This window comes from Narcine bancroftii, chromosome 7 (genome assembly GCF_036971445.1).
Source record: "Narcine bancroftii isolate sNarBan1 chromosome 7, sNarBan1.hap1, whole genome shotgun sequence".
NCBI lineage: Eukaryota > Metazoa > Chordata > Chondrichthyes > Torpediniformes > Narcinidae > Narcine > Narcine bancroftii.
Genome location: NC_091475.1, coordinates 191,482,682 through 191,499,107, shown reverse-complemented (window position 1 = coordinate 191,499,107; position 16,426 = coordinate 191,482,682). Strand labels below are relative to the sequence as shown.

Below are 16,426 nucleotides of genomic sequence, written 5' to 3'. Positions count from 1 at the left end.
AATCCTATCGCAGAAAGCAATTTATATTGTGTCTGACCTAAATTCCATTTTCCCTAATATAATGAAAATTGGGCAGGGCCAAATATTTTAAAATGATTGTAGATTATATTTGTGGACAGGTTGTACTGTACGCATGACTTTTTCCAAAGGGCTGGCCACGTCCAATTTCTCTACGTGAAGCAGGTAAGTCCCTTTTAAGAGGCAAGGTGATTTACATTACCTAGTTAGTTGAGGTGTGAATGTGTGTATGCATGTGAGACTGTGTGAACATTTTTAGTGTAAATTAGAGGGTAGATTAGTTGCAACGATAAAAGTAAAATGCTGGAAATATTTAGACTGAAAGCAGGATTCTATTTGTCCAGGAAAGGGTAATGATATATAACCCAGAATGTGAATCATGTACTGGGTTCAGTGCTCAAGACTCGTGCGAGATAAAACACCCCATATTCAAGTAAACAAGTTTCAGAAAATATGAAATGACATACAAAATTAATTTTATAAATGCGCCTTGCCATATTTGTCGATAACTTGTAGATTCTAATGCATGTCGAAAGTTGTTAAAGCTTTGGCTTTGTAACAACCAAATGAAAATGAGGGCAATTACTTCCTGGCGCTTTGGTTCTAGAAATGTTACTTGTTGCGTAATAATAGGGACCAACTTAAAATTGTAAGTAATGTAGACTAGGTTCTGAGACTAGGATGTTTTATAAGAAGCACATTTCCTTCCAAACAAAACGTTTAGTTTTCACCTGTAACATCAAGAGCAATTTCTAATGCTGGATTTCGCAGCAAAAGGAAGCATTGTTTTGATAACTTGAGCTGCTTGCTAATCTCCAGTCAGCTATTAAGTTGACTGTAATGAACACACTTTCTGCACCTTGATGTTGATATCAAATTATTTTTACAATGACTTGTCATCTGAAACTTTTGTGTTTAAGTGCTAAAATGATCATCCAGAGCCAACAAAATCAACAATGAAAATTCATGGCGAATAGTCAGTTGTATTCCTACTACGCAGATCATTTTTGTCGGGGAGAGGTTATAGAAGATTCAGTAGCACACCTGAGTAAAGGCATTTAACAATTTTCAAAGGGCAGCATTCTCCTGTTTCTGTTACATTTTTTTGTGCATGGAGATTGGGTAAGATTAATGGTGATGCAAATTGCTGAACCCCTGGAATAATTCATCATGGGGCATGCACACCAAGGATCCTTTTGCACCTGATTTTTGTTTCCAGTATTTCTCAATTTTTTTTCCCCCCATGCCACATTTCGTCTCAGTGGGAGTCAGTTGGCTTAATTTTAGTGCATACTAATACTGCTTTGTAACCAAGCACTGATTAACCTTTTTCCTTTTCCTGAGGGGAGGGGGAAATCTCTGCTCAATGCCACATCTGACAGATGCGTAACTCCGTTTGAGAATGCATCTTATTACTTTTGAAATGTAGATGTTCTGTATAATTTTTGTGTAAATTGTTTTTTTGAACATTTTTATTTTGCCACACAGTAAGTAGTTTGAGATTTTTGTCATTAAGGGATATTGCAGATCTTTGTCGTAAAGATGCAGACTGAAAGCTGAGGCTACACGACAGAGCTATCTTGTATAAGACAACATAGAAGATGCAGAGTTGGCCAGTAATGTAAAATAACTTCTGTTAATATTATTCCAGTCATAAAATCTTCAATTTTGCATAGAATATAAACAGTTTTAATGAAGGATTAGATAGTGATCCAAGCTTGTTTAAAATATTTTTGTACTACATTTTGAAGAGGAGGAAATGGCTAGTTTTCACTTCTGACTAGTTTATTACAAACTTATTAAAATCTAGATTGTATATTAAGTCGTTATTAAAGATTAAGAATCTTACATGATCTGAAAGTTTTGAACTGCAGTTACCACATTGGCTTAGAATTTGCTTGGACAATAGTGAGTTTGATGTTTGCACCATTATTGATTTGTGACTAGATATAAAATTTGTGAGAAGTAGATAATGCAACAAATGGTAAATAGCCAAAAATTACTGATTGATTTGTGTGTGCTGCTGTGAGTCTCAAAAACTGAACTCGGTGTTGCCATCCCTTGTTTGCATAATCTGACACATTTGTGCTGTATCTCCAAATTGAACTCTTCACAGAAAATAAAGACAAGTACTTGAGGTCCTATTTAATACAATCCCATTCACTTACCCTCGTCCCTAGAAATTGTTGAAACTATAAGGGCGGTGCAGGTAGCGTAGTGGTTTGCACACTATTGCAGAGCCAGAAACCTGGGTTCAAATCCAGTGCTGTCTTTAAGGAGTTGGTAGATTCTCCTCTTGACAGTGTGGGTTTCCTGCGAGTGCTCCAGTTTCCTCCCACATTCCAAAGATGTGCCGGTTAGTAGGTTATTTGGTCACATGGGTGTATTTGAATGGTTCAGGCTCGGGCCAGAAGAGCTGTACTCATGCTGTATCTCTAAATGTGCATTTGTTTTTTTTCAATTTAGAAATTCACTTCTGCAGCTAGTAAAGTCTTCCAATTTTTAAACAATTTTTGTCAGTTTTCCTCTTACGTTTATTCTTTAATTTGACTCCACTTCAAATGATTTCCTAAACTTATTATTTCTGCTCTTTCACAATCCTTTTCAATATGAAGGGGTGATAAGGTGTAGGAGTAATAAATATCCTACAAATTGGTGCGAATATGTAAAAAAAAATTCCTTGTTCCAGCAAATTCTTGGCTGTTATCTTAAATAATGGCTTTCTTTTAGTTCTCTCAAGTTTGCTAAAGTTGTGTGCAACGACACCCTTAGAATGAGTAGAAATTTTACTGCATGCTCTTGGATTAATTTAAAAATAATTTTTATTTCTTTGAAGTTTGGTTTTGAATTTGACATTCTAATCTAGAAATTAGATACAAAAATGTCCATTAATACTATTTTTCCTGTGCTTTTAATTGCTATTATCTTTTTAGGATACACTGGAGGAACCCCCTACAAGGTAGCACCTACTCAGAGTAATGGTGCACCACCACCATATTCTCCATCTCCAAATCCTTACCAGACTGCCATGTATCCCATTAGAAGTGCCTACCCACAGCAAAATTTGTATGCTCAGGTAAATTTAATGTGAAATGGAAATGTCACGTTCCAAGAATGTTGAATCATTGAACTGGTAAATTTGCATTGTATTTGTCCGTAATTGATGAAGATGTTATGGATAATATACCAATTAATGCCTGATTTTGAGTATAATTATGCAGGATTGCTGTTCTCTCCACTGTTTTTAGTTTTCTATTGGCTCTTCTCCGTCTAACCACCTCCAACACAGCAAGCCATTCTTTAATTTTGTTTTCTCTGGAGTGGGGCTCTGTCTATGTCCAGGTTATGTTGTTGTATCTTGAGCAAATTGGTGATAATTCAAAAATATTATTGGCTTAAAAGCACTTAAATATTTTGGGATACCTTTTGGATGTAAAAGATACGATTGACTGGGCTACAGATGCCATTGAAATTATTGGAATATCAGTTAAAGAACTTTTTTGTCTCATGTGGTATGAATGGAAAGTTACCAACAATCATCACTCCATTTGTCTATTTAAAATTTCATCTGTTTAGGAGTAATTTGAATATGCGCATCAAATACGGGTATAGAGCCAAACTTGCTTGAGGAAAAGTCACGGATTTAATTGGCTGAATTGGTTATCATGCTTTGCTATTAGTTGTATTGAGAGAAACAAATGAAATATGAAACTTGTGCAATGCATAGAAGTGCTAGAGGAAGTATGGGGGTTGCAAGAGATAAGTTTCTCAGAGTGGTGGGTTCATGGAATACACTGCTGGCAACAGTAGTGAACGCAGGTACAACCGGATCTTTTAAGAGTCTATTAGATAGATATATGGAGCTGACAAAATTGAAGATTATGCAATAGGGGAATTCTAGGCAGTTGTTAGAGTATGTTATTAGATCACAGTGGGTGCAATGGCCTGTACTGTGCTGTAGATTTCTGTTCGATGTGAACTCAGGAGGTCACCCAGCATCCATAAGAAGTAAAAGGCAGTTAACATGGCCTGAGCCCTTCCTTGGGAGTGCCAAAAAAAGCAGCAGATGCCTGAATAATAAGAGGAACACAGACTAACAGGTATGAGGTAATAGGTGGATATATAGGTGGGAGGGTAGACAAGAAAGAAGCCGAAAAGGTATGGGGAGAAGGCAGAGGATTTATAAAGAGAGCTCTCTGACAGGAGAAGGAAGGGAAAGGTATATAGGGAGGAAGAGGGATAAGGGAAAGGGATCCCAGGGGAGGGAGTTAACAGAAATTGGGGGTCAATATTGATGCTTTCTAGTTAGAGGCTGCCAAGACTGAATATAAGGTGTTCTTAGTTTGTGGGTGGCATCAACTTCACAGCACACGAGGCCAACTTCACAGCACACGAGGCCAACTTCACAGCACACGAGGCCAACTTCACAGCACACGAGGCCAACTTCACAGCACACGAGGCCAACTTCACAGCACACGAGGCCAACTTCACAGCACACGAGGCCAACTTCACAGCACACGAGGCCAACTTCACAGCACACGAGGCCAACTTCACAGCACACGAGGCCAACTTCACAGCACACGAGGCCAACTTCACAGCACACGAGGCCAACTTCACAGCACACGAGGCCAACTTCACAGCACACGAGGCCAACTTCACAGCACACGAGGCCAACTTCACAGCACACGAGGCCAACTTCACAGCACACGAGGCCAACTTCACAGCACACGAGGCCAACTTCACAGCACACGAGGCCAACTTCACAGCACACGAGGCCAACTTCACAGCACACGAGGCCAACTTCACAGCACACGAGGCCAACTTCACAGCACACGAGGCCAACTTCACAGCACTCGAGGCCAACTTCACAGCACTCGAGGCCATAGTCAGGTCACTAGCAGTGAGGTGTGGAATTCAAGTGTTTGGCTAATGGGGGGGGTTCCTTGCTATGGCAGCAGACAGCAAAGATTCTCAGAGAAACGATCTCCCAATCTGGTCCAGTCTCCCTGATGTATTGAGAGCATCTGCTGCAGTAAATGACCTTTACAGATTCACAGGAGAAGTGTTGCTTCACTTGGAAGGACTGTTTGTGGCCCCAAATAGTGGTGAGGGAGGAGAAATAAATGGAAGTGCAGCACTTATTGTGGTCAATAAGGGGCCATTTTGTGGGAAGGAGGGTAAATGGATTAGACGGTCAGGGACAGAGTGATTCCTATGGAAAGCAGTGAGGGGAGAGGAAGATGTGTCAGGTTGTGAGATCCCAATGCAGCGAGTAGTAGAAATTGCAGAGTATGATATGTTGAATGCAGAGATTGGTGGAAAGGGCTGATTGCAGGAAATAGAGGAGGTGTGCGTGAGGGCTGAGCAAGTAGAGATTTGGATTAATTTGCAGATATCATGGTTTGAAGGGTTTATCTCTGTGCACTGTTCTATGATGCTTGTTAACTTTTGGTTTGCAACATTTCATGATACCCTCAGTCAAAAGCTGCCACATGTTGAGGGCATACATCTCAATATTATTTTCAACTCTGAGGTCTGGTGCTAAATGGTGCTGCCAAAACATAAATTAGGAATTATGCAGTTATTGGAGAGGAAAGAAAGACTTGATAGCACTGTTGATGGCATCTCCTTTTGCTGATTTAAGTGATTGGCTAGATTAGATTTCTGACAAAGGGCTCAGGCCCAAAATATTTATTGGCCTTTACTTCTGGATACTGTGTGACCTCCTGAATTTCTCCCCAACTTTGTGTACTGGATTAGATTAGTACCTCTTTGTGTGAACAGGACATGCCTGGCCAGTTTTTCACATTGCTGAGTGGACTTCATTGTTGTAACCAATAGAAGTGGAAGAAGCCAAGAATGATCATCTGCTCATTTCTGCTTTCACTCTCTCTTTATCAGTTAAAAATGGGGCCCCTCCATTACTGAAGTTGTGACTGTTCATAGCGTGGTCTCTCCCTGTTAATAATTGCTTTTTTTCCCCACCATCATTTGGAGAGCTTTGTTCTGAACAGATGCTTGAGGAATTGCTTAACCCTGTATTGTAAACTATTTTTTTCTGTTTAGCAAACATCATTTGTATTGCAGCTTCACCAGGTGGTAACCTCATTTTTAGCTGTGATGAGTGTTTTTTTGCATTGAATGAATAGGATGGGTCTTCAGGCTTGGTAACAGTAGATTGAGGAAGATAACTGGTCATGAGTTGCAGATTACAATTATGCAGTTTTCTACATCTGTGAATAATTTCCAGCGCCACCTGGTTTTGAGTTGCAAGATTTCTTTTCTATTCATCCTATTTGGCATGATTGGAGGGTCTTTCACATTTTTCTTCTGATCATTCTTTTTTATCTTTCCTGCTTATCCATGCCTTCATTTTATCTGAATTTCCCCTCCCCATCCCACCTCAAGTGTTCAGCTCTTGCACTGACCACCACTCCTTTTGTTCTTGTTCTGTTTTTCCCACCTCAGTTTTTTGGCTCTTGAGTCCTCCCTGCCCTTTCAGCAATCGCCCCATCATTCCTTGAACTTTTTCCTTCCCCATCCTTTTTATTCTTCCCTTCTTCACCTTTTTTAGGTACTGGTGATTCACAGAACCAGGAGTTGAAACCAAAGCCTTTACCTGTAGTCCTGGGTGTTAGGCAGGCTTGTTTTCATTTCTGCAACTGGTTTAATGAGTGCCCTCTGCAGCTTCTGGCCTCAAGAGTTGGTGTACTGTTCTCTACTGTGCCCTGCGTTGTGGTGGATTGGTAAGGAAGCAAAAACATGAGCAGCAACTCCCAGAATTTTATCAAAATAGTTGGCAATTTCCTATGTTGTTGTTCATGACAGTGTAATCAACTGCTCTTCATGTGCGCTGCTGCTATTATAAAAGTTCTGTAGATTTTTAAACCATTGAAATATCACTAGCAAGCCTGGCATTTTCATAAAATTTACCGCTTTAATGTGGTGGAGAATGAAGCTTTTAAATTTCAGTAAATTGATGCTTGTGTAAGTGTATCATTTGATTGTATAATGCGTAGCATATACTTGGTGAACTATTGGATAGGATTTCAGCTAATTTCTGATTTATTTCTTTTAAGCAGGGGGCTTATTACACACAGCCTGTGTATGCAGCACAGCCTCATGTAATCCACCATACCACAGTGGTGCAACCCAATAGCATTCAACCCGCTATTTACCCAACTTCTGTTCCTGCTCCGCGGACCAATGGGATGGCTATGGGTATGGTTGCTGGGACTACCATGGCGATGACAGCAGGTAGACTTTCTGTGGATGTATACCATATTTTTGGCAAAAATACAAAGCTTTCCATGGCAGCATTCTTTAAGCTCAAGGTGGGCTTCAGTACTTTATTGCTTAATTCAGAAAATACCTATGTGTAGAAATGGAGAAGGCTTATTAGGTTCCAACAGGTCTGTTTATTTCCTGTATATTTAATCTCCATGGAGATTTACTGTGCAACTGGATATTTAAACCAGCAATATTTTAGGATCACTTGAAATTATTTTGGATAGTGATTTCTAAATATTCCGTAATAGCAATTGTTATTCTCAAGGGAATTGATTGTATTTAGAAATCTTTTCCTAAATCAGTCTGGGCAGAAATGGTGCATTACCTTAATAATGTGCTACATCTCATCTTGCACATTGAAGGCCAGTCATAGCTTGAGTTATCAGTAATCAAGGATACTGCTACAATACATATTTATGATAATATAGTCACTGTTGATTGATGAGAGAGAGAGAGTATCTTGTATCGTCAGTGTCTCATTGTGTAAATCATAAAATTGGCACAGTACTTTGATTAATCCATTGTAGGGCTTAAGTAAAATTAGGTCAATGCTAGGAATCTGAAGTTTAATTTTTTTTAAATTTAGACGTACAGCATGGTAACCAGCCATTTCGGCCCACAAGTCCGTGCTGCCAAATTTACACCCCATTAACCTACAATGCCGGTACGTTTTTGAACGATGGGAGGAAACCAGAGCCCCCAGAGAAAACCTGCGCAGACACTGGGAGAACATACAAACTCCTTACAGATAGCGCGTGATTTGAACCCCAGTCCGGTCCCAATTGTTGGCGCCCTGTTGGAAATGTTGGAAATTCTCAAGTCAGGTGCCATATCTGGAGAGGAATAATAAATGTTTCAGTTCAGTAAACTTCAGAATGGTTATGAAAATTTATTGACCTGATACATTAACTTTGTCTCCACTGATGTTGCCATTCTGGATTATTTCCAGCATTTTCTGTTGATTTCAATATGGGATTTGTGTCTTGATCTGACAAGAATGCAACAAAAAAAAATCAAATTGCTTTTCCTTATGTAGGATCTTGGTTCCAAAACGTTTGTGCTTTTTGCCTCCACAGATGCTGATTGAATTGCTGAATGTTTCCAGCATTTTTTATGTTCCAGATTCCAGCATCTGTAGTCATTTGAACTCTTAATGAAGTGTAGTCACATAGAAATCTGCAAGTAAAAACACAGAAATGTGGAACTCAACAGGTCTTGCGGTGTCCATAAGAGGTAAAGACATATAACTGACGTTTCAGACCTGCACCCTTCTTCAAGATATATCTTTTCCTTCTTTGGATGCTGCAAGACCTGCTGAGTTACTCCAGCATTTCTGTGTATTTTCTACAATCACCGCGTCTATAGACTTTGGTGTTTCACTACATAGAAATTAACAACACTACGGGTCCTTCAGCCCACAGTGTTATGCCAACCTAATAATGTATTGGAACTGCTTTGCATTTCCCTTCTGCATAATTCTCCTTTTTTCCAGTTACCTATCTAACAGTCTCTTGAAATAATCTGATTGTATCTTCCTCTACCACTGTTGCCAGCGGTGTATTTCTTCACTCTGTGAGGAAAAACTTGTATCTTGCATCACCCACTGTACTTACATTCAAGGATCTAAAGCGATACCCTCTTCTGTTGGCTGTTTCAGCCCTGTGATAAAGCCTCTTGCCATCCACGTGATCAATACCTCTTGTATGTCTCTATCAGGTTACACCCTATTCACCCCCCACCCCCGTCCTTCCAAGGAAAAAAAAGTTCACTCAACCTATCTGCACAAGGCATGCTCTCCATTCCAAGCAGCATCCTTGTAAATGTCCTCTGCACCGTCTCTATCAAATCCACTTCCTTCCTATTGTGAGGTGATCAGAACTGAACACAAATATTCCAAGTGGGGTGTAACTAAGGTTGTGCACAGCTGCATCCAATCATGGTCTGTTAATAATTTATTTTGAAAACCTTAGAGTTTCCACACAGTAATTTTCTGCATTTCTTGCCTTGTACTCTGACTAGTGATAAAAAGAATGCAGACATAGCATAAAAATGGGGAGAATAAGAAATGGAATCCAAAAATGTAAGGGTGGGATGGGTTCAAAAGCCTTTTTCCGCTTTTAATCACTTGCCTGAATTTAGAAAATTACATAAAATTTGTGGATTACTGCAGTAAATGCCTGAAAACCATCTGGATCTTTATTGTGAATGCAACTGTACATAACTTTTAAACAGGTGTGGCATCTCTCTTTCCCTCCTATATCTAATAATGTTGAACTGAAGATTTTTAAAAATTTCTTCCTTTGTTCAAAAGGGACCCTGCTGACCACGCCACAACATACTCAACTAGGACCACATCCTGTTTCTGTGCCAACGTACAGGACTCAAGGAACACCTGCGTATAGCTATGTACCTCCACACTGGTAAATTTGCAAACCAATTCATGTAAGTTTGACATCCAAGAAGTTAAGTTTGTTTTTATTTTGTTTGGAGGGATCTGGGCATCACTGGCAAGGCTGGAATTCTTTTGCTCATTCCTTATGCCCCTTCCCCAGACGGTGCATAGCATACTTTTTAGATAATTTTGAAGGAAATGTTTAGCCTGCGAGGTATCACTCTGCCCCATCAGACACCACCTGACACAACTGGAATTTAAGTACATTGTTTTAGTCTGTCACCACAAAACTGTATTGGAAGTAAATCCTTATTACTAAGATGTGTTTTTAATTGTGTATCCAAAATGTTTTCATGGCCGATTTTTCTGAAGTTTAAACCTGGGATCTACCTTGTCAAAATTGCCCCAGAAATTATTCTATGTTTATTGTCATTTGACTGTACAAATACAACCCAAAGAAAGAATGTTCTCCAGACCTAGGTGCAAAAACATAACTAGACATAACACACAGACAGACAGGAAATACATATGCAGACAACTATTTCATATATACAAATAAATAAATGTTGCTCATGAATGTGAGATTCTTGGATGGTCAGTGTGAGCAGTTCCTTTGGTCTTTCAGCCTTCTCACTGCCCGTGGGAAGAAGCTGTTCCTCAGTCTGGTGGTGCTGGCTCTGATCCTCCTGGATCTTTACCCCACGGAATCAGCTGAAAGATGCTGTGTGCAGGGTAGAAGGGGTCTCAATGATTTTGCACGCCCTCTCCAGACAATGATCAGAACATGTTGATGGGGAGAGGGAAACTCCAGTGATCCTCTCTGCCACTCTTATGGTCATGTGGATTGACCTCTGATCCATTTCTCTGCATCAACCGTACCACACTGATGCAGCTGGCCAAGATGACATAATGGTGGCCAGGAGCCTTGCCCGCTTCAATCTTCTCAGGAAGTTCAGTCGCTGTTGCATCTTCCTGAGAAGTGGGGAGATGTGTTCACGATAGGTTACTAGTTAAGGAACTTGGTGCTTTCCACTCTAAGCAAAGTGCTAGTTTCTTCTGGTCTAATTCCACCAAAAATATTTACGCAAAACATTTAAAAAGTTGCACCCAGGATTTAAGGATTAGTTTGCTTTTGAATGAAATGACCTTGCATTCACTAACCTTTTTTACTTGTGTCAGATGTGGCATAAAGTTCTCTCTCTTAATTCCTTACAGATCTGGAGTCAGACATTGTATGCAACTACTCAAGTCTTACGTTGGTGCTTGTGCATCGAAGCCACATGGCACCAAATCTGTTTGCAAGGACAAAGTGCAAAGGTCACTTTATGCATTTAGTGTTTTTTTTGTAAAAGCTGCTTTTCTCCAAATTTCTGCCTCATTTATGTTCTTTTCCATCATAGCTACTCCAAATTGTTACAGACCAACATTTGTTATTACTTGAGGTTATGGCCAAAGGAGCCTATTCAATGGTGAGAATACATCCTTTTAAAGTTGCATATTTCACCATTGAGATCCTATATACTGAAGCCTACATGTAAATGCAAACATTGAGCCCAAACCGAATTTGATGCATCAATCCCAATGAAGGCAAAAGTTATGATTGCCTGTCTCTGATCTAATTGGTCAGGGTTTGCTCAATCTAGCAAATAACAGCCATAAAACCTTCAATGTTCAGTTGGAATATTAGCTTTTCTAGTTACATTTAAAAGGCATTATCAATATTTAGTACTCCTCACTGAAATGGCCTTTAATCGTTTTTTGTTTTGATAGAATTATTCATAAAAGCTTTGAGGGGTTCAAGGGATATAGAAATGGAGCACTCATTTCATTGTCACAGCAGTGAATTCTTGGGATGGCTCTCAAGTGATGCAGTTTTACTTGTTTGAACTAATTGGCCAGCTGAAAACCATTTCTTCCTGCAGCCAGTCTACTGCAGCTATTATTTCAGTATTGTGCCCTTTTGAGGTCCTAAATACAGGTTGCAATGTATTCAAAGTCGTATTTCTATTGCATTGGCTTTCCTTTGCAACTTCTCAATAACGTCAACAAATCTGGATTTATGACACACAATGGCTATTCTCCTCAAACCTGTGAAATCCTGCCACCATTAAGCTTGTTATTTTTATGCAGTTTCCTTCATTAAGTTCATTGTCACTTTGTTAGTTATTAGCTAACATTTTTTTTTGCATTCTTTGGAATGAAAAAATGTCATTTAAATAATGTACAACTTTCAAACCAAGTAATTACAATTTGAGATGTTCCTTGATGAAAAACTCTGAATGGGAGAACACTGAAATTTTAACACTCTGGAGGGTCTTAGATGACAGGAATTTGTGGAACAATTTCACCCACAAAAAATGGGTGCAGTTGTTAATTTGCGAAAGTATTCATTCACAGCCTGGCAAATGTATTCTTTCCACCTTAATGGTAAAATCTTAAGGGAATGAATGTAAATGACTGGAAGGCACTGACAAAGGTATGAGGGGGAAGTAAATTCAGTTTTGGGGAGTACTTATTTTCCTTCAACTTAGAAATGACAACATATCAGAATTCTGTCAAAATACATAAGATAGGTAATGTTGCACAATACATATATAAAAATAATCTATGCTAATAAACAGGTACAAGACTTTATACATGAATATATATATATAGATATGTATGTAAAACGCCCATATTGTGTTTGTGGTTGGCTTTATAGACTGATTCTTGAAAAGCAAGCTATATGAGACCTAGGTTTTAAATGGAATTGTAATCATTTATATTAAACTTCACAGTCTGCTGTTCCAGAAAATTTTGCATACAGATCAATAAATAAGAGGTTTAATTGGGTAATTTCCTAAAATGAGTGTGGTTTTCGATGGGTACACCACAATCCTAATCCAATAAAGTATGATAATATGGAGCATCATTCTGCTTAATGTAACCTGTTTAATAAAGGCGGGAAAGAGGGTATATTCTGCGATATCAAAAGACGCACTATGTTGAAGTATTAAAACATTCAAAGATAAATTGTTCAGATTGGTAAGTAGTAAGAAATACTGATTGCCATCTTTGAAATTAATCAGATTTGCCTCTAGCATTGCAAGGATGTTGCAGACGATATATAATTTTAAATCTTAATGCTTTAACAATTTTAATATTAGTTAAGGTAAAGATGCATCAGATTCATTTTGTGTCTAATTGTGTCAGTCTTGAGCAACATTCCATTTGGGACAAAAATGTACCAAATTTTTTTTTTAAATCAGGATTTTGTCCAATTATTTGCTAGAAAAATATTATTTTGTCTCATGTTTACATTTGCCTAAATTTTAGTGATGGATCTCTCAAAATTATTATCCCATTAATTTAACCAACACATTAAAACTAAATATTTTGACTCCGATTTACTAAACCATTCCACATCAGAAAATGGGGATTGGCTTGATTGTTTAGCATCCATCAATTTTTCATAATTATATTACCAACTCCTCAGTGATTAGATGGTATCCTTCACTGCCTTAAAGACTGAAGTATAATTTGATGGTGATCTTGCATCTTCGCAAAATGGAGAATTTTTTTCTCATTTAAATTAAACCAACAAGCAGTTGAGAAATTGACCAGTCTCGTGGAGACATTACCAACACCAGGTGTGCAGACATGGTGAGTTTGACTTAGCAACTGCTTTTAAATTTAAATTACAATAGGGATAGAACAAAAATGGATTTCCAATTTTTCTCATTACTGTTCTAATTGAATGCAGTATTGCAGGATATAAGTACAATTTGGCAGAGAGCAATTTTAAACTGAACCAACCACTATTGATGCAAATATAAATCTTGTGACTGTTGTCAGTGAGGCTTTTCCATTTCACTGAAAATCACAAGTACTTCATTGCATTACTGCTCATAACCAGCATTCTTGCTTTTTACAGGGCATTAATAATAGGGGGGGGGGGGGAAGAGTTTGCATCAGGTCTGCGGAAAGCACAGTAAACAAAGAAATAGTACTTTTGCAATGCTATGTTGAGGTTAAATTTCCCACTAATTTGTGTGAATTGAACTGGCAAATGGGAACTATTTAGTGTGACATTAGCTGGTTATGCTCTATTGACTTAAATGGTTTTAAGCATCTTCAAAAATATTTGTGCCTGGAATTGCAAAGTAAACTTTCCCAGCTCATTGCAGTGTCTTGAATTCTTGCTGTCCTTGTATTGCTAATATCTTTGTAAATTAAATTGATCCATTAAGGTGGTATTCAATTTCTTTGTACAAATTTGCTGCACTTAATATATCATTTAAGATGTACAAGGGCAGACTTGCAAAACATTCTGATACATTAATTTCATTTGTCCCTCATGGAACTTTATCCTCCATTTCATAGTCCTTGTGGGTTTTTTTCTCTCTTGTAGCAATACAGTGGCGTATTTAGTTTTGTAACTGTTTTCTCTATTCTTTATAATCTTTTACTGCACTTCACATGAAAGGAAAAGTGCAATTTTCTGTTTCTTATGCCAGATTACTGATTTAATAAAAAGCTAGATTTGCACTTAGGAGAATTGTCAATTTTGGACCAAAATCAAAGCAAGGCTGTCTTAAATTTGGTGCTAATTTATGGTGCATTGAATTTTACTCCCTCCATAAATAAGGTGGTAAAGTAGGAAGAATTGCTGTAAAGCTTGGAAAAAATGTGAGAATGCTTTGCCCTATCAAAATCCATTTCTCTCTGACTTGAGAATGCTTAATTCCAAATGTCAATATGTGCTTATCAGCACATCTTCAGTTCATAAGCATTTGCCTTGATAGATAGAAATATTTAGATTTTTTGAATAAATATAAAGTACTTCCGATTTTTTTTTTTTTTTACACATCCTCCTAATTGCCACTCTTTCACTGGTTATGAGTGAATGTAGCTGTTTGAATTTTGGATAATTTTACTGCTGCTCACCAGAATATTTCACTAAATGATTCAGCATTTGTCAGATTGGTATTATGTCACCAGTTATAATGTTTTGGTATCAGTGTCCATTGAAGCTGATCACAGACCATTAAGATTTCCTTTGTAAATTCTATTTTGATAAAAAGTTTGTTTAATTTCTATTTCTGGTGACTGTTAAAAGAAGGCATTTACAACTTAATCAAATTACCACATATAAACTTTCATTTAGCAATCTCGAGCATCCTGGGGGTCCTATTGTTCTATAAAAATGGTTGGTGCGCTTAGAGCAACAGCAGACATCATGCTGGTTTGGTTAATAATATACTGGTCATCAATGGCAATGTTTTCAAACTATTCAGTGCTGGCAGTACTATTTATTACGACAGTATCTTTTATTTACATCCATATAATAGTAAAATTGGATATCCTTTAATTTTGCAAAGTTACCAGAAAAAAGCCTTTAAGATTAGTTGATTAAGAAAGTAAATGTTTCTAGCAGTTTGCCTGAAATTCTTGTAGTTTTAATCTAACTCGCTGTCCTGCAGTTAGCTGAAATTGCAGTCATGTTAAATTTATCTTTGTTGTTTGTCATCTTAAAAATCAATTTTTTAATTTTCATTTCTGCCACATTTTTGAAAAGCAAAATTGGTGCCCAAATTTCAGTGGATTTTGAATTTTTATTGGACTGAACACTTTCTTAATGGATAATCGTGCATTTTCTTTTTTAGAAATGACATGATATTTCATAAAATGACTAAAGCAATAGAAATATTCAAGTTATATTGTGAAAGTTACAGACTGTTTAATATTGAATGACTAATTTGGATACTGCCTGATAACTAATGTAATGAAAAAAATGTTGACTATTTAGCTAATAACCAGTGTGTAATTGTTTGCAACAAAAACCAAGGCAAACAGGATACTTGTAGTTAATTCAATATAACCAGGTTTACCAATTCAGTTATCATTATACATGACAAGATTTTTGTACACCTTTGCTAAATTAATAAGTACTGTGTAATGCAAGACTTGAACAATGCATATTAATAGTTGTACTGGCCCAATTCAATGTCATAAGTACTTCAGAATATCAGATTTATATAGGAGAGATTAAACGGTGTGTACGAGTGTGGCTCCTGTATTTTAAAGAAAGATAACCTAGGAAAACTTTGCAGTTCAGATATGTAATTTAAGCGCTTTTTACCATAAGTGTTATTTAAGTTGTTTAATTGATTGATGTTTATTATTCTTAATAGAAAAAAAAACTTTATGGTTTAACTGAAGTTGGATGCTTCTTTGAACTACAGGGAGCCATTCAGAACACAAGTCTGTGGGCTTTCCTTTTACTGTATTTCAATTGCAGTTTTGGACTTCCTTATTTTGAATTCTATTGGAACACTAATAACGCAAGAGGAGAATTATGAAAAAGTCATTGTCTTCCAAGTGTAGTTCATAGAACCTAAGTGTTTTAATAACACAGACTAGGAGTTATGGAATCTGAAAGACCCACAGATCACACTTGTGACTATGAAGTGTAAATCTGTTTTTTTTTAATTTTCTTTTTTTTTTTGGATAAGATCAGTTAGTGATCTAAGTGACAGAATTAAGCCAAGAGTTTGTAATTGTATATTTACTGTAAGATGTAGAACATTCAATAACTATTAAAAGGTTTACAAAAAAATGTGTTTGTCAATTTTTGGGATAAATGTTAAATTTGATTTTTTTTAAATTGAGATTTAACATATCAACATTTCAAGATTATCATACAATTCCTTTATTCTAATCTGAGATCTGACAATAATTGAGTCT

At 37.3% G+C, this 16,426-nt stretch overlaps 1 protein-coding gene across 2 annotated transcripts in view; it reads left to right on the top strand.

Annotated features, from left to right (window-relative positions):
- The window catches only part of fam168a (family with sequence similarity 168 member A), a 34,387-nt gene extending 21,776 nt beyond the window's left edge, over positions 1-12,611 (top strand). Inside the window, exons 3-6 of one of the 2 annotated variants that reach the window (XM_069891798.1) lie at positions 2,952-3,094; positions 7,101-7,275; positions 9,620-9,750; positions 10,916-12,611. In XM_069891798.1, coding sequence (XP_069747899.1) covers positions 2,952-3,094; positions 7,101-7,275; positions 9,620-9,732 — 431 coding nt within the window. In that variant the 3' untranslated portion in view covers positions 9,733-9,750; positions 10,916-12,611. Of the gene's footprint in view, positions 1-2,951; positions 3,095-7,097; positions 7,276-9,619; positions 9,751-10,915 lie in introns of both variants that reach the window. The other variant, XM_069891797.1, reaches the window with a different exon arrangement.
- The last annotated feature ends 3,815 nt before the right edge of the window (positions 12,612-16,426 follow it).